At 48.1% G+C, this 19,380-nt stretch overlaps 1 protein-coding gene across 3 annotated transcripts in view; it reads left to right on the forward strand.

Annotated features, from left to right (window-relative positions):
* PUM2 (pumilio RNA binding family member 2) overlaps positions 1 to 19,380 on the forward strand; it is a 143,275-nt gene that overhangs the window by 103,450 nt on the left and 20,445 nt on the right. For all 3 annotated transcript variants that reach the window (XM_063915326.1, XM_063915328.1, XM_063915327.1), the window contains exons 15-17: positions 383 to 650; positions 872 to 1,001; positions 7,914 to 8,042. In XM_063915326.1, coding sequence (XP_063771396.1) covers positions 383 to 650; positions 872 to 1,001; positions 7,914 to 8,042 — 527 coding nt within the window. The remainder of the gene's footprint in view (positions 1 to 382; positions 651 to 871; positions 1,002 to 7,913; positions 8,043 to 19,380) is intronic.

The raw sequence follows: 19,380 nt of genomic DNA on the forward strand, positions 1-19,380 counted from the left end.
CTGAAACTCTAGTCTGTGAAGGGAAAGAAATGTAAATATAAAATGATTTTTGTGGACTTAGTTTTATGAATTACCCGTGGTTTAAGAGTGGGCACTGAAATCCCTGTAGGTGGCTTAGACTTTATGGCAAAGTGTCTCGTCTAAAACGTCCGTGAGCGTGAATTAAATATATAGTTGCTTCCACAAACTGCTGTGTGTTCTGTTCTGACAGAGTTAGGAGACTTCGGACTGTCCACAGGGCAGGGCATGCTTGGACTAATACTTCCACAACAGCTGGATAGTCATGTATTGTGGCCCTCTGTTATTTCAAATGATAGATTCAAACTGGATCTCCGTCGGCTTACTATTTTACACCCTAATGGAAATGTACTTTGTTATATAGGGGGTCTGACAAATGGCAGCGGGCGCTATATTTCTGCAGCCCCTGGAGCAGAGGCCAAGTATCGTAGCGCAGCCAGCGGATCCAGTTTTTTCAGTTCCAGTAGCCAGCTCTTCCCGCCCTCGCGCCTTCGATACAACAGGTCAGACATCATGCCCTCCGGGCGTAGCAGGTTATTAGAAGACTTCCGCAACAACCGCTTCCCCAGCCTACAGCTCAGGGATCTCATTGGGCACATTGTTGAATTCTCCCAAGACCAGCACGGATCCAGGTGGGTTGAGTAGAGTGGCCATAGTTTTCTTCCCTTTCCCATAACCTTTCCTTTCTCTCACAGCTTCTGTAACTCTTATTAAGATGTAGTACTATACCTGCCCTGATTATAACAGAACAATCACCGTTTGCTGATCTAAACAGACAGCAGACGCATTTTGCCCATGCGGGTGCAGGTTAAGTCCACGGTGGTGTAACCTTTCATGACTGCTTGATCTCCAGGTTCATACAGCAGAAGCTAGAACGGGCCACGCCGGCCGAGCGCCAGGTGGTGTTCAGCGAGATCCTGCAGGCCGCCTATCAGCTGATGACTGATGTTTTCGGGAATTATGTCATTCAAAAGTTTTTTGAAGTAAGCAGTTTCTATTTTTGGTCATTCTCATAAATGAGCAGTTCTACGTATAACTGCCTTACAATTATACTGTGTTATGTGAATGGTGGTGTAAAGTCATTGTGTTACTTTAATTCTTTAATTAAACGATGCAATATCGTCAGCAAGGGGACCTGGCGGCAGGGTCGGGAGCGACGAGTTGCAAGGGAATGCAGCGTGGCCCTCACTTGCTATGTCGCCTGTCGGACCTACATGCAGGTCCAACGGAGGATGTTGCTGATGATGTGCGGAGCGTCGGCAACAAAGTGCATACACACTAGACTAATAGTGGCACATTGTCAACAATATCGCCTCCTGTGTACCCGGCTTTAGATCTGTGACTCCAGAGCAAATACATCACCAATATTATATGCATTGTTTCTCCCACTCTATTATTGTTTTATTTTCCTTTATATGGCGCCACAAGGGTTCCGCAGCGCCTACCAAAGTATATAAACAAAGGAGCAAAATGAGAGGAACAGTGACTTTTACAGTACAAGACAATGTAGAGCAAGTACATGGTATATAAACATTTCTGCGTCAGCGGACAGGACACTGAAATAAGCATCAGGGTGGCAGAAACCAAGGGTCAGGTCAGGTGCAGTTGTAGGAAGTATGGTGTAGAAGATAGTCTAAGTAAGAGCTCATGAGAGCTTACATTCTAAAGGAGAGGGTCAGACAGACCAGGGTAGACAGCACGGAACAGAGGGGTTAGTAGGAGACACAGCTGGGTCTGCACTTGCCAACTTGTGCAGTATGGGGGTCATTTTGACCCGATCGCACGCTGCAGTTTATCGCGTTTCGTGGGCGCGGTCCGGCCAATGCAGGCGTGGACAGACCATGCAGGGTGCCTGCTGCAGCGGCTGCGTGATGTCACACGCAGCCGCTGCGGGCCGGGGAGTGACGAGTAGCTGTGCTGGCTGGGAGCTACTCCTATAGTGCAAAAGCATCGCCGCTGTGTAGCTCTCACTCTGGGCATCATTTGACCAATGTTTCTCTGACGTCCTAGTGGATGCTGGGAACTCCGTAAGGACCATGGGGAATAGCGGGCTCCGAAGGAGGCTGGGCACTCTAGAAAGATTTATGACTACCTGGTGTGCACTGGCTCCTCCCACTATGACCCTCCTCCAAGCCTCAGTTAGATTTTGTGCCCGGCCGAGCTGGATGCACACTAGGGGCTCTCCTGAGCTCCTAGAAAGAAAGTTTATTTTAGGTTTTTTATTTTCAGTGAGACCTGCTGGCAACAGGCTCACTGCAGCGAGGGACTAAGGGGAGAAGAAGCGAACCTACCTGCTTGCAGCTAGCTTGGGCTTCTTAGACTACTGGACACCATTAGCTCCAGAGGGATCGACCGCAGGCCCAGTCCTTGGTGTTCGGTCCCGGAGCCGCGCCGCCGTCCCCCTTACAGAGCCAGAAGCAAGAAGAGGTCCGGAAAAACGGCGGCAGAAGACATTAGTCTTCACCAAGGTAGCGCACAGCACTGCAGCTGTGCGCCATTGCTCCTCATACACACTTCACACTCCGGTCACTGAGGGTGCAGGGCGCTGGGGGGGGGGGGGGGGCGCCCTGAGAAGCAATAATAACACCTTGGCTGGCAAAAATTCCACAATATATAGTCCCAGAGGCTATATATGTGGAAAATACCCCTGCCAGAATATGGAAAAAAGCGGGAGAATAGTCCGCGGAAAAGGGGCGGAGCTATCTCTCACAGCACACTGGCGCCATTTCTCCTTCACAGATCCGCTGGAAGGAAGCTCCCTGGCTCTCCCCTGCAGTCTACACTACAGAACAGGGTAAAAACAGAGAGTGGGGGGCACTAAATTTAGGCGCAGTATATAATATATAGAAAAAGCAGCTATAGGGGACATAACTCAGTTAGTCCCTGCATTATATAGCGCTCTGGTGTGTGCTGGCATACTCTCACTCTGTCCCCCCAAAGGGCTTTTGTGGGTCCTGTCCTCATTCGGAGCATTCCTTGTGTGTGTGCGGTGTGTCGGTACGGCTGTGTCGACATGTTTGATGAGGATAATGATGTGGAGGCGGAGCAGATGCCTTTAGAAGGGATGTCACCCCCTGCGGGGCAGACACCTGAGTGGATGAGCTTATGGAAAGTAATGAGTGCACGTATAGACTCCTTACATAAGAAAATTGACGACATGCCAAATGTGGGACTGCCGACTTCTCAGCTCGTGCCTGCCCAGGCGTCGCATGGGTCGTCAGGGGCTCTAAAACGCCCGCTACCGCAAGCAGACCCAGATGTCGACACTGATACTGACACCAGTGTCGACGACGATGAGTCTAACCTGATGCCCACTAAGGCCATTCACTGCATGATTGAGGCAATGAAAGAGGTGTTACACATTTCTGATATAACTACAGGTACCACTAAAAAGGGTATTATGTTTGGGGAGAAAAAACTACCCGTAGTTTTTCCCCCATCAGATGAATTAAATGAAGTGTGTGAAGAAGCGTGGGCTTTCCCTGATAAAAAATTGGTAATTCCTAAGAAGGTACTAATGGCGTTCCCTTTCCCGCCAGAGGATAGGTCACGTTGGGAAACACCCCCCAGGGTGGATAAAGCGCTCACACGTTTGTCTAAAAAGGTGGCACTACCGTCTCCGGATACGGTCGCCCTCAAGGAACCTGCTGATAGAAAGCAGGAGGCGATCCTGAAGTCTGTATATACACACTCAGGCATTATACTTAGGCCAGCTATTGCGTCAGCTTGGATGTGCAATGCTGCCGCTGCGTGGTCAGATAAACTGTCAGAAAATATTGACACATTAGACAGAGACACGATCCTGTTAACCATAGACCATATAAAAGACTCAGTCTTATATATGAGAGATGCACAGAGGGAAATCTGCCGACTGGCATCTAAAGTAAGTGCATTGTCCATTTCTGCTAGGAGAGGCTTATGGACTCGCCAGTGGACAGGAGATGCAGATTCTAAAAAGCACATGGAAGTGTTGCCATATAAGGGTGAGGAATTATTTGGGGATGGTCTCTCGGACCTAGTTTCCACAGCAACGTCTGGGAAGTCAGCATTTTTACCCCATGTCCCCTCACAGCCTAAGAAGGCGCCGTTTTATCAGGTTCAGTCCTTTCGGACCCAGAAAAACAGGCGTGGAAAAGGCGGGTCCTTTCTGTCCAGAGGCAGAGGTAGGGGAAAAAGGCTGCAACAAACAGCAGGTTCCCAGGAGCAAAAGTCCTCCCCCGCTTCTTCTTCCAAGTCCGCCGCATGACGGTGGGGCTCCACAGGCGGAGCCAGGTACGGTGGGGGGTCGCCTCAAGAATTTCAGCGATCAGTGGGCTCGCTCACAGGTGGATCCCTGGATCCTGCAAATAGTATCTCAGGGGTACAAACTGGAATTCGAGGCGTCCCCACCCCACCGGTTCCTAAAATCTGCCTTGCCGATTGCTCCCTCAGACAGGGAGGCGGTGCTAGCGGCAATTCACAAGCTGTATTCCCAGCAGGTGATAATCAAGGTACCCCTACTTCAACAAGGCCGGGGTTATTATTCCACACTATTTGTGGTACCGAAACCGGACGGTTCGGTGAGACCCATTTTAAATTTAAAATCCTTGAACACGTACATAAAAAAATTCAAGTTCAAGATGGAATCGCTCAGGGCGGTTATTGCAAGCCTGGACGAGGGGGATTACATGGTATCCCTGGACATAAAGGATGCTTACTTGCATGTCCCCATTTACCATCCTCACCAGGAGTACCTCAGATTTGTGGTACAGGATTGCCATTACCAATTCCAGACGCTGCCGTTTGGCCTGTCCACGGCACCGAGGGTATTTACCAAGGTTATGGCGGAAATGATGATACTCCTTCGTAAAAAGGGAGTTTTTAATTATCCCGTACTTGGACGATCTCCTAATAAAAGCGAGGTCCAAGGAACAGTTGTTGGTGGGAGTAGCACTATCTCAGGAGGTGCTGCACCAGCACGGCTGGATTCTGAATATCCCAAAGTCACAGCTGGTTCCGACGACACGGCTACTGTTCCTGGGTATGATTCTGGATACAGTCCAGAAGAAAGTGTTTCTCCCGGAGGAGAAAGCCAGGGAGTTGTCATCTCTAGTCAGAGACCTCCTGAAACCAAAACAGGTATCAGTGCATCGCTGCACACGGGTCCTGGGAAAGATGGTGGCTTCTTACGAAGCAATTCCCTTCGGCAGGTTCCATGCCAGAATCTTTCAGTGGGACCTGTTGGACCAGTGGTCCGGATCGCATCGTCAGATGCATCGCTTAATAATCCTGTCTCCAAGAACCAGGGTGTCTCTACTGTGGTGGCTGCAGAGTGCCCATCTTCTAGAGGGCCGCAGGTTCGGCATACAGGACTGGGTCCTGGTGACCACGGATGCCAGCCTTCGAGGCTGGGGGGCAGTCATACAGGGAAGAAACTTCCAAGGACTATGGTCGAGTCAGGAGACTTCCCTTCACATAAATATTCTGGAACTAAGGGCCATCTACAATGCCCTAAGTCAAGCAAGATCCCTGCTCCTACACCAGCCGGTGCTGATCCAGTCAGACAACATCACGGCAGTCGCCCATGTAAATCGACAGGGCGGCACAAGAAGCAGGATGGCGATGGCAGAAGCCACAAGAATTCTCCGATGGGCGGAGAATCATGTACTAGCACTGTCAGCAGTGTTCATTCCGGGAGTGGACAACTGGGAAGCAGACTTCCTCAGCAGACACGACCTCCACCCGGGAGAGTGGGGACTTCACCCAGAAGTCTTCCAGATGCTGGTAAACCGTTGGGAAAAACCACAGGTGGACATGATGGCGTCCCGTCTCAACAAAAAGTTTAAAAGATATTGCGCCAGGTCAAGGGACCCTCAGGCGATAGCTGTGGACGCTCTAGTGACACCGTGGGTGTACCAGTCGGTTTATGTGTTCCCTCCTCTGCCTCTCATTCCAAAGGTATTGAGAATAATAAGAAAGCGAGGAGTAAACACAATTCTCGTGGTTCCGGATTGGCCAAGACGAGCGTGGTACCCGGAACTTCAAGAGATGCTCTCAGGGGACCCGTGGCCTCTACCGCTCAGACAGGACCTGTTACAGCAGGGGCCCTGTCTGTTCCAAGACTTACCGCGGCTGCGTTTGACGGCATGGCGGTTGAACACCGGATCCTAAAGGAAAAGGGTATTCCGGAAGAAGTCATTCCTACGCTTATTAAGGCCAGGAAAGATGTTACGGCAACGCATTATCACCGCATATGGCGGAAATATGTTGCATGGTGCGAGGCCAATAAGGCCCCAACAGAGGAATTTCAACTAGGTCGATTTCTGCATTTCCTGCAAGCAGGAGTGGATATGGGCCTAAAACTAGGCTCCATTAAAGTACAGATCTCGGCTCTGTCGATTTTCTTTCAAAAAGAACTAGCTTCAGTACCTGAAGTTCAGACATTTGTGAAAGGAGTGCTGCATATTCAGCCCCCATTTGTGCCTCCTGTGGCACCTTGGGATCTCAACGTGATGTTGAGTTTCTTAAAATCACATTGGTTTGAGCCACTAAAAACCGTGGATCTGAAATATCTCACGTGGAAAGTGGTCATGTTATTAGCCTTGGCTTCAGCCAGGCGAGTGTCAGAATTGGCGGCTTTATCATGTAAAAGCCCTTATCTGATTTTCCATATGGATAGGGCAGAGTTGAGGACTCGTCCCCAATTTCTCCCTAAGGTGGTGTCAGCATTTCACCTGAACCAGCCTATTGTGGTGCCGGCGGCTACTAGTGAATTGGAGGACTCCAAGTTGCTAGACGTTGTCAGGGCCCTGAAAATATATGTTTCCAGGACGGCTGGAGTCAGAAAATCTGACTCGCTGTTTATCCTGTATGCACCCAACAAGCTGGGTGCTCCTGCTTCTAAGCAGTCTATTGCTCGCTGGATTTGTAGTACAATTCAGCTTGCTCATTCTGTGGCAGGCCTGCCACAGCCAAAATCTGTAAATGCCCATTCCACTAGGAAGGTGGGCTCATCTTGGGCGGCTGCCCGAGGGGTCTCGGCTTTACAACTTTGCCGAGCAGCTACTTGGTCAGGGGCAAACACGTTTGCAAAATTCTACAAATTTGATACCCTGGCTGAGGAGGACCTGGAGTTCTCTCATTCGGTGCTACAGAGTCATCCGCACTCTCCCGCCCGTTTGGGAGCTTTGGTATAATCCCCATGGTCCTTACGGAGTTCCCAGCATCCACTAGGACGTCAGAGAAAATAAGAATTTACTCACCGGTAATTCTATTTCTCGTAGTCCGTAGTGGATGCTGGGCGCCCATCCCAAGTGCGGATTGTCTGCAATACTTGTAAATAGTTATTGTTAACTAAAGGGTTATTGTTGAGCCATCTGTTGAGAGGCTCAGTTGTTTTTCATACTGTCAAACTGGATATAGTATCACGAGTTGTACGGTGTGATTGGTGTGGCTGGTAAGAGTCTTACCCGGGATTCTAAATCCTTCCTTATTATGTCAGCTCGTCTGGGCACAGTGTCCTAACTGAGGCTTGGAGGAGGGTCATAGTGGGAGGAGCCAGTGCACACCAGGTAGTCATAAATCTTTCTAGAGTGCCCAGCCTCCTTCGGAGCCCGCTATTCCCCATGGTCCTTACGGAGTTCCCAGCATCCACTACGGACTACGAGAAATAGAATTACCGGTGAGTAAATTCTTATTTTTATGATAAAATAAGCTAAAGCAGGATGCAGCTAGATTTAATGACCTAAATGATAATGTAATAGTCCCCTCGTGTGCATTGTTGGAGATAAGAGTGTAAGAATCATAAATAGACACATTTATTGGTGGGTTGCCTTAAAAGTGCTACATTTGTTTTAACTCCTTTTCAAATGCAGCATAGGTGACTTACGGGAGAACCCTGTTCATTTATTTTGCAGTTCGGCAGCATGGATCAGAAGCTGGCGTTGGCGACACGTATACGGGGGCATGTGCTTCCTCTAGCATTACAGATGTACGGATGCAGGGTCATTCAGAAGGCTCTTGAATCCATATCTCCGGATCAGCAGGTAGCTAATGTTAATACGCATGAACTGAGTGATATCCCACATTTAGGTCTTACAACCGTAAACTTTTTACTAGGAGGCACATAATACATTTTCCATATGTACCCTAGGTCAGTGGTTCTTAAACTGTGTGCCTAGGCACCCTGGGGTGCCTCAGGACACTAGCAGGGGTGCCTTGCATTGGTGGTCCAGGACCAATTCAAACTATTTTTGGTCTAAGTAATAGAAAAAAACAGTGCTTGTGGCAATTGTTAAATATGAGGACAAACAGAAGCAAATATTGTCCCGCACCACACTAAAGAAACTAAGGATGACACATAAACATCATTTACTTATTGTTTTCTAAAATTCTAAAAGAAACTTTTGTCCTAGGGGTGCCGTGAAAAGATTCTGATGCGCTAGGGCACCATGATTAAAAAAAAGTCTGGGAACCACTGCCCTAGGTATAGCCAAGAAAACCATTCTTATAGACAACCACATGGTGGCAGCAGCAGCGTACGACCGCACTGCTATGTGTAACTGAACTAGGAATGGAATTCCACTTTGCTGCCTGGCTGATCCGTGATCAGACTGAGATTTTGTGCATCTGTAACTAATTATAATATAACTAACCACTCCACTTCATCTGTGGCTTTTACTGGATTATTGGTGACCCGACCAGTATATTGACACCTTCTGTGGATGCTATATCCATTCAGCGTAGGTTCTGTAAAGACCCAAACACCAAGTATCAGACATGTCGGGGGTAGGCGGAAGATGTGGGCGGACGATGACCATGATCTCCGTGTTTGTGTACATAAAGATTGCTGCATAGAATCTTTTACTAAATTATTTCTGGCGTGATAATCCTATGGATGTGGCCCCTTTTGGTGATTCTCCACCGTTTCTTCTGATTTTCTCAGGTTATACTTGTTTTTATTATTATAGTATTTCTGCCGCGGGGTACGCTGATATTCTGGATCTTGATCTGAGGCACCAACAGCCTAAAGCTTTGACTGTTCCCAGGATGCATTGCACCGCCTCCTCTATAGCCCCGCATCCAGGCACTGGAGCTCAGTTTGTAAGTTGGTGCGTGCAGAGCAGGCAGCTAACAGGTGGGGCTGCGCTAGGCAGCCCTGAAAAGAGATTTTTTTTTTTTTAGAAGACTTCCAAGGGCCGCAGCACTTTTATGTCAGCCTGATATTCTGTGCTGCGGCTCCGTCACCTCCCCAGCAGCACTGCATACTCCCGCGGCCTGGTTCCCGGGTACTTGCGGCAGAGGTGCCCCGGACTTCAGGCACACACCGCTGACGCTCTCCTGGATCGCGTGGCTGCACATCAGGGAGGAGGTAAGAGGGTTCCGCAGGTGGGATCCGCCGGTAAATCGCGGTCCCAGGAGATGGACCGCGCCGCTGTCGTGGACACTGTACTGCACAGGGACCCCACTATATCCACCAGGGCAAGGGAGCACAGGTTGGATTTACTAAAATCCGTTTGTTATAGGCTCCACAGTACCCAGTGGTGAGGACCAGCATAGGGGATAAGGCGCTGACCTGTAGCCCCTCCCCCAGCTCTGGGCGCCATCTACTTCTGGTGTTCCTGCCCTGGAGCTGCATTTCACTCTCCCTCACTCCCTGACAGAGATTTTGGCACCATCTTCACTACTAGCTGGGCTGATCTCCGGGACTGCTGGGCTCTGTCTCCTCTGTAAAGCCGCCTATCTCGTCAGCGCTGTGCTTCTACAGACACTTACGTATTCTACGTGTCATTTTAGACCGTGTTAGTTAAGAACAAGTGTACTGCTATCTGAATATTTAGTACAAGTATTCTGTGATATACATCCAGTATCTACTGTGCATTGTTATATCTGAGCTCGTACATATTTATGTAAATTACTAGTCCAGTGCAGTTTTATTGTTTATATGTAATAACTTCTGCATTGTACGTGTGACTTAGTGTGCCTGTAGCTGTTGTGTGGGATTCCATTCTCCTGTATCGCACGTCTTGCTATCACTATTTCTCCGGCTGGGTCCACAGGTTATCCACAGGGTAACATTGGGATATGCCAGTCACAAGCTTTCTGGCCTCCCAGGATGCATCGGGCTCCTCCATATAATCCCGCCTACGACTCAGTCAAATCAGTTTTTTGTTTCGTACAGCAGGAGCCAGACCATGGTCACAGGGCTGCTGTTAAGGCAGCCCTAAGCTTTTTGTTATTTATTTTTATAGTCTTACTATGTTTTGAGTGATCTTTCCTAACAGCGTCTTAAACGCATGCTGGAAAGCGTCGCTCCAACAACTCCCCACCGGGTCGCAACAACGCTTACCCGCGGGTATTAGTGCTGTCTCGATGGGCGTCTGTATCGGATGTTCTAGCAGGTCCAGCAGACGTTACCAGGCTGTGGCCGGAACATGGGGAGAAGGTAAGGCAATCGGTTCTACTTACTAGGGGAATTCGGACACAGCCGCACTGTACTGGAGGAGACCACAAACAGTGGCTGATGCACTGCCACTCTTAAGTGCAACAGCGCTATGCTTCAGGGATCATAGGTGCCAGGACTAGGTTGAGGCCGCGATCCTTGTGGTTTATGTCAGCCGGGGGAGTCGGACGCTCTCCTGGTCGCCCCTCCCCCCCAGTTCATGACCAGTTTCCGTGCGTTTCCCGTCCATGAACTGATGACCTCACTTCCGTCTCAGACGCTACCACGTGGGTACTCGGTCGCAGCTTAGACACTGCGATTGTGTACACTAGAGGCCGCCGAGACCGGGTCGCAGACAGGAGCGTCTGCATACACGCATCGTTCACTGAGCGTCTGGGTCAGTTAATGAGCGGCTAGGTGTCTTACCAGTTACCAGAGCAGCAGTGTACACCAGTAGCGTCTGAATCCACTCAGCGTCTTTTGGGCGTATTGATTGATTCTGGAAGTGGGGTGAGTCTCCCTGTATCCCTCTCTAACTGAGTAAGGGTTATACAGTATTAAAATTCTATCTACTTGTTAGTATGAATAGTTAATTTTGGTACACAATGCATATGAGACCTGTACAGTACTGTTGTTTTCTGCATAACATGTCTGAGAAAACTTGTGATAATAGCTGTTTAAAAACAGAAGTGCAGTAATTGTAATCCTACATACTAGAAAAGTATTCTGTGGTTGATTATATTCTCATATGATAATGTCTAATAATTAACATGTGATTAACATGTGACTGACTTAACAAGTCAATACTGACTTTTATATAATGTCAAGTATTGTTTCTGAACCTCAATTCAGGTGCTCGGATTGTGGTCAGATTGATATCACTTCTATATCTATATAGGTGATTTTCAGTCACAGAGAGTGTAGTATTTGTAAAAAAAACTGATTATTTACCATGTCGGTGAGCGACAAAAGTCAGGGACTCCTACACCCTTAACATGCTTATCTGGTAAAAAGGGTTTTTGCATGGAATAGCCCAGTATCTTACTTATGAGGGGCAACACCCTGCAAGAAGGGGTGTGGTTGCACAGACCTTGTCTACAATAGCTAACAGATTAGCACCTGCAGTTCCATCCCCGGGAATAGGTTACACTGTTAACCCATACATGCAGTTCCCTCCTTATGGTTTGGTTCCAGCAGCTTCTACAAGTAGCCAGGGTAAAACCAGGGTAGATACATCCATGGTACAGACTACACAAAATTATACAACAGATGAGGATACAGTGTATTCAAATACCCCATATGATGATCCGTCTGAGGGTTTTAGCTCAGAGGATATAGCTGAGCTTATTGATGCCATGAAGGCTGTTCTATCTCTGGAGGAATCAGCCAAAGCAGTGTCAAAATCTAAAGCACCTATGTTTAAACGTCCAAAAACAGTTAGGACTGAATTTCCAGAGTCAGAAGATCTGACGGAAAGTATGGAAGGACCTTGGGCTACACCCAATAAAAAGTATAAGATTCCGAAAATGGGATTCTTACTATCCTTTTCCAGCTGCGGACTGTTCAAAAAGAGAAGTTCCTCCTAAAGAAGATGCACATGTCGTGCGACTTGTGCGTAAATCTATTTTACCATTGCCATCTACCTCACTGAATGATGTCAGTTAGAGGAGTAGATGGTTTCTTGAAAAATATTTTCTCTCTCAGAGGGGCTGTTGTAAGGCCAGCTATGGCTTCAGCCTGGATGGCGAAAGCAATGGTAGAATGGCCAGAGGAACTAGAGAATGGCCTCTCTGCTTCTACCAGGGAGCAGGAGTCTCATCTAGGCCGAATAAAACAAGCTGCGCAATATTTGGAAGAAGCAGCAATTGATATAGGTACGATTGCTTCTAAAGCATCAGCCTTGACGGTAGCCGCTCGCAGAGCAATTTGGCTACGTACTTGGAAAGCGGATGCAGAATTTTAAAAAAGTTTTGGAAGCTCTGCCTTTCGCTGGTGATACTCTGGAAAACAATTGACAGATATTCTAGAATCGGAAGCTGAATCCAAGAAGGTCAGGTTTCCGGCTAGTTATAACCCTAAGCCTAGGGGTTTGAAATTTCGACAATTTCGATAGCAAGGCAGAGCAAAAGGGAAATGGGCCAATAGACGGCCAGCTTCCAAACCAGAACAGAAGCCATCAGTCTGAGGGTGCATGGTTGGGGGCCGACTTTTTCACTTTGCACACATATGGCATCAGTCGACGACAAATGCTTGGGTGCAGAAGGTGGTATCTCTCGGTTATGTTTTCCCTTTCAAGAGGCAGCCTCCTCAAAGGTTTTTTTGCACTAGCCCGTCTCGTATAGAGTCGAAGGCCAACGCCCTGCAAGAAGCAGTTCAGAAATTGCTTCAGTCTGGGGTAATTATCCCAATTCCCCACACACAAAGGGGACAGGGTTTTTACTCCAATCTATTTTTGATTCAGAAGCCAAATGGGTCATTCCGACCAATTCTTAATCTCAAAATGTTAAACAAATACATTTGGGTTCCAAGGTTCCACATGGAAACATTACGTTCCATAGTTTTGGCTATGGAACCAGCAGATTACATGGTATATTTGGATATACAGGATGCTTACCTACATGTGCCCATAGCACGATCCCATCAGTGTTACCTCAGGTTGGCCATCCTCAAGCAACATTTTCAGTTCCAGGTTTTGCCCTTTGGGCTAGCGACAGCCCCCAGGGTATTTTACCAAAATGATGGTTATGGCAGCTTATCGCCGCAAACAGGGGATAAGAATTTTTCTATACCTCGACGATCTTTTAATCCTGGCACAATCCCAGGAATTACTCTTGAGTCATCTCCAACAGACGATAGTCTGTCTACAAGGACACGGATGGCTCATAAATTGGGAAAAATCGTCTCTGAATCCGTCAAAACGGATGGTTCATTTGGGGGCCATATTGGCTTCAAGTCTACAAAGAATAATTTTACCTTGGAAAAAGATATCTAAGGTGCAAGAATGACTCAGGAGTTGTTGCACAATATCAGTCCATGCAGCAATGCGACTGATGGGTCTGATGGTGTCAACAGTCGACATGGTGGAATATGCACAATTCCACTCCAGACCTCTACAATACCTCATTCTGACAAGATGGAACGAAAGACATTAGACAATAAAAAGACAGATGATAAAGCTTCCAGTAAACGTAAACAGGTCACTAACCTGGTGACTTCAGACGGACCATCTAGACAAGGGGAGACCCTTTTGGATAACAGATTTGGCAACAGATGCCAGTCTTCAGAGCTGTGGAGCGGTGTTTGAAAGTTTCTGGTTCCAGGGAAAATGGACCATAAGGGAAAGTTGCCTGACAATAAATCTGTTGGAAATAAGGGCCATATATATATATATGGCTCTGGTTCAGGCAAAGGACATTCTGCAAGGAAGACCAGTCCAGATCCGCTCAGACAATGTAACAGCAGTAGCATACCTCAATCATCAGGGAGGAACTCACAGCAAAAGGTTAATGGAGGAAGTAACTTGCATACTAAGATGGGCAGAACTCCATCTTCCGGCATTGTCCGCAGTGTTTGTTCCAGAGGTAATGAACGGGGAAGCGGACTTTCTCAGTCGACACACCATTCAGGAAACCGAATGGGCGTTGCACACGGAAGTATTTCAGACTCCAGTAAACAGATGGGGTCTGCCAGAGTTAGATCTCACGGCGTCCCATCTGAACAACAAAGTTCCGATATATGGGTCAAAAACAAAGGCTCTCGGGGCGATCCTTGTAGATGCACTGTCAGAGAACTGTCAGAGAAATGGGAATTTCACCTGGCATATCTGTTTCCTCCAATCTCCCTGTTAACCAGGGTGGTGAGGAAAATAAAGCAAGCAAAAGGGGCTATAATTCTAATAGCTCCAGCTTGGCCCAGAAGGCATTGGTGCACCGATCTACTAAGGATGTCCGTGGAAGCTCCAATACTGCTCCCTCAACGTCCAGATCTACCTTCAGCTCGTATTTATCATCGAATATGGCAAGCCTATATTCATTGATGTAGTAAGGGGAGTATGGATCCAAGATCTTTTAGTATCCAGGATTTTGGATTTCCTTCAAGCAGGATTGGATAGGGGGTTAAAAGTAGCTTCCTTGAGAGTTCAAGTATCAGCATTAACTGTGTGGTTTCAGGAAAAGATTGCTAACCTATAGGATGTGCGTACTTTCTTTCAGGGAGTATTGCACATTCAACCTCCGTTTGTTCCTCCTGCAGTTCCCTGGGATTTGAATCTGGTTCTTAAAATCCTTCAGGGGGCTCCGTTTGAACCACTTAAGAGAGCAGATCTTAAATGGTTGACGGCTAAAGTTCTCTCTTTACTGACTATGGCGTCAGCTAGAAGAGTGTCAGATTTAGGAGCACTGTCATGTAAGTCTCCTTTTCTGACCTTTTTATCCAGATAAAGCAGTACTCAGAACTAGATCTGGTTATCTTCCGAAGGTGGTTTCAAAGTTTCACCTGAACGAAGAAATTAGTCCCGGCTTTTCAGGGATCTGGTCTTTCTGCGGGAGAAGCGTTGCTGGACGTAGTCCGTGCATTAAGAATTTATGTAGATTGTACTAGTGCCATCAGAAAGACAGATTCTCGCCATTCTCTACGGATTTCACAAAAGAGGATGGCCTGCTACTAAACAGACGCTAACAAGATGGCTTCGAATGACGATTTCAGAAGCATATTCTCGTACTGATCTCCCTGCTCCGGCTAATGTCTCTGCGCACTCTACACGTAGGGTAGGTCCTTCATAGGCAGCACAACATGGTGCTTCAGCAGAACAGATTTGTAAGGTAGCCACATGGTCTTTCATTAACACATTCATTAGACATTATGCCTTGGATACTTTTGCCTCTCATGACGCGGAATTCGTGCGAAAGATTCTCCTGGCTAATCAGGAGCGTCCCCACCACTAATAATGGCTTTGGGAATCCCAGTGTTATCCTGTGGATAACCTGTGGACCCAGCCGGAGAAATATACCGTTATGGTAAGAACTGATTTTACTGAGTCAGTGGGCGGGATTATATGGAGGAGCCCGATGCATCCAGGGAGGCCAGAAAGCTTGTGCCTATTTGGTGCCATTTCCGCTGTTGCTCCGTCATATCCCAATGTTATCCTGTGGATACCTGTGGACATAGGAGAAATTCCGTTATCAACGGTTAGTTCTTACCATAACGGTATACAATTTGGTATTTTTACTGTGTGTTTCAGTCACTTCATCTCGCCTAAATCCTCTGTTTTGTGTCCGGTGTTTACTGTCACATAACATAGGGTTTTTGTTTTGCAGATATTGTGTTTGTCTGGCTATATTGTACTGTTACCCTCTATGGCTAAGTTCCCTGAAAGGTCTGCCACACAGGGCTGGAAATCCGTGGACGCTTCTGCATCCTGCATTACTGGCACCACGGATTTACCTGAGGGGGATGTTTTAGCTGCTGGTGCAGTCGCTGAGTGCCATACTCCCTGTCTACCTGCAGTACCTGTGGCCAATCAGGACCCACCTTGGGCAGCGTTCTCAAGTATGCTGAGTACACTTGTGACACGTCTTGTGCCCTTTATGGGACCCCCTGCGCCCCTTATGGGACCTCCTGCGCCAGTGCAGCCACATATTGTCCCTGTAGTTAATCTGCCCTGGGCGGATACTCTGTCTACCCAATTACAACAATTAAATTGATCCTTGGTTAGACAAAAATCTACCCCACGCCCATCTGGGGCCAAAGGGTTATCTAAAAAGGCCATTTTTTCCTCACAATCCACTAATACTTTGGATAATTCTTCCGATGAGAATGGGGAATATACTGATCCGTCAGACACTGATACAGTTGCTTCTGATGAGGAATCTACAACCCAGGTTGATGTTCCTGACCTAGTGGAGGCTATTAAGCTAATTCTTCAAATAGATGATAACAATGAGCCTACTACTACGTCTAAGAAACCTGATAAGTTCAAACGTCAGAAGGTTGCTAAGGTAGTCTTACCTCATTCTGACCACTTAATTGACATACGTCGGGAATCGTGGTCGTCGCCAGGAAATACATTTTCCCTGTCTAAAAAGATGCTAGCTCGTTATCCTATCCCTGCTGAGTTGAGTAACAAGTGGAAAACTCCACCGCCGGTGGACTCTCATGTCGCTTGTCTTGTGGTGTCATCTACTCTGCCTGTCACCATTGTCACCTCACTGAAGGAACCGACGGATTAGCGTGTGGAGGTATGCCTGAAGTCTATCTACACACTTACCGGTGCTGTACATAGACCCACTATGACAGCCTCCTGGACTGCAAAAAGTATTGAAGCATGGGTTCAGGCAATTGCGGATGAGCTGCCTCAGGACTTTTCTGACACTGCCAGACAATATCTGTCTTATATTACCACAGCCTCCCATTATATTCAGGAGGCGGCCTCTGATGCAGGTGTAATGGCGGCCAAGGCGTCTACTATGTCCATCCTGGCTCAAACGAATTATGTGCTTGAGGTCCTGGAAGGTGGACCTGGACTCCAAAAAGACTTTGGTGGTGCTCCCTTTTAAGGGAGATATCCTATTTGGGGAGGATTTGAACAAGATTGTAACTGACTTGGCTACTGCCAAGACTGCATGTCTCCCAAATACTAATCCTTCTGTTCCGAAGGTTAAGAGTACCACCTTTCGTTCCTTTCGACCTCCAGGAAAAGCAAAGGGTCAGGCGTATCCCGACAGGCTCGTGCTTCCAAAACCACTAAATCTAAACAATCCTGGGCGGCCCGTCAACCTGCTTCCAAACAAGAAAAGCCTGCTTCATGACGGGGCGGGCATTCCCCTGGGGGACCCCAGGGTGGGAGGCCGGCTTCTGCAGTTCGCCCAGGCCAGGTTAGAGACCACTTCGGACGCATGGGTGCGGGAAGTTGTCTCTCACGGGTATGCAATCTCTTTCAAGAGATGTCCCCCTCGCCAGTTTTGCACAACGGTTATCCCTGCGGATCCGTTAAAAGCGCAAGCTCTACACTTGGTTGTACAGTCCCTCCTGGATACAGGAGAGGTAGTGCCTGTGTTTAAGAGAGGCAGGGTATACTATTCGACCCTGTTTCTAGTTCCGAAGCCAAATGGGTCCTTCCGGCCTATACTCAACCTTAAATCATTGAACAAGTTTGTGAGAGTATCCAAATTCCGTATGGAAACTCTGCGCTCTATAGTGCTGGCCATGGAACCCGAAGACTACATGGTATCCCTGGACGTACAGGATGCTTACCTGCACATACCTATTGCCATGTCGCATCAGCAATATCTGCGGTTTGCTATTGGCAACCTACATTTCTCTGACGTCCTAGTGGATGCTGGGGACTCCGTCAGGACCATGGGGATTAGCGGCTCCGCAGGAGACAGGGCACAAAAATAAAGCTTTAGGATCAGGTGGTGTGCACTGGCTCCTCCCCCTATGACCCTCCTCCAAGCCTCAGTTAGGTTTTTGTGCCCGTCCGAGCAGGGTGCAATCTAGGTGGCTCTCCTAAAGAGCTGCTTAGAAAAAGTTTTTAGGTTTTTTATTTTACAGTGAGTCCTGCTGGCAACAGGCTCACTGCAACGAGGGACTTAGGGGAGAAGAAGTGAACTCACCTGCGTGCAGGATGGATTGGCTTCTTAGGCTACTGGACACCATTAGCTCCAGAGGGATCGAACACAGGCCCAGCCATGGAGTCCGGTCCCGGAGCCGCGCCGCCGACCCCCTTGCAGATGCCGAAAAGTGAAGAGGTCCAGAAACCGGCGGCAGAAGACTTTTCAGTCTTCATGAGGTAGCGCACAGCACTGCAGCTGTGCGCCATTGTTGTCACACACTTCACACCAGCGGTCACGGAGGGTGCAGGGCGCTGCGGGGGGCGCCCTGGGCAGCAATGAGAATACCTTGTTCTGGCTAAAAAAATACATCACATATAGCCCCTGGGGCTATATGGATGTATTTCACCCCTGCCAGGTCTCACAAACACCGGAGAAGAGCCCGCCGAAATAGGGGGCGGGGCCTATCTCCTCAGCACACAGCGCCATTTTCCTGCTCAGCTCCGCTGCGAGGAAGGCTCCCAGGACTCTCCCCTGCACTGCACTACAGAAACAGGGTAAAACAGAGAGGGGGGGGGCGTTTTTTTGGCGTTTTTTGATATATTAAGCTGCTATGAGGGAGACAACACTTCTATAGGGTTGTTCCTATATATTTATAGCGCTTGGGTGTGTGCTGGCAAACTCTCCCTCTGTCTCCCCAAAGGGCTAGTGGGGTCCTGTCTTCGATAAGAGCATTCCCTGTGTGTCTGCTGTGTGTCGGTACGTGTGTGTCGACATGTATGAGGACGATGTTGGTGTGGAGGCGGAGCAATTGCCGGTAATGGTGATGTCACCCCCTAGGGAGTCGACACCGGAATGGATGGCTTTGTTTATGGAATTACGTGATAATGTCAGCACATTACAATCAGTTGACGTCATGAGACGGCCGGCAAACCAGTTAGTACCTGTACAGGCGTCTCAGACACCGTCAGGGGCTGTAAAACGCCCTTTACCTCAGTCGGTCGACACAGACCCAGACACGGACACCGAATCTAGTGTCGACGGTGAAGAAACAAACGTATTTTCCAGTAGGGCCACACGTTATATGATCACGGCAATGAAGGAGGCTTTGCATATCTCTGATACTGCATGTACCACAAAAAGGGGTATTATGTGGGGTCTGAAAAAACTACCTGTAGTTTTTCCTGAATCAGACGAATTGAATGAAGTGTGTGATGAAGCGTGGGTTAACCCCGATAGAAAACTGCTAATTTCAAAGAAGTTATTGGCATTATATCCTTTCCCGCCAGAGGTTAGGGCGCGCTGGGAAACACCCCCTAGGGTGGATAAGGCGCTCACACGCTTATCAAAACAAGTGGCGTTACCGTCTCCTGAAACGGCCGCCCTCAAGGA

Source organism: Pseudophryne corroboree, chromosome 4 (genome assembly GCF_028390025.1).
Source record: "Pseudophryne corroboree isolate aPseCor3 chromosome 4, aPseCor3.hap2, whole genome shotgun sequence".
NCBI lineage: Eukaryota > Metazoa > Chordata > Amphibia > Anura > Myobatrachidae > Pseudophryne > Pseudophryne corroboree.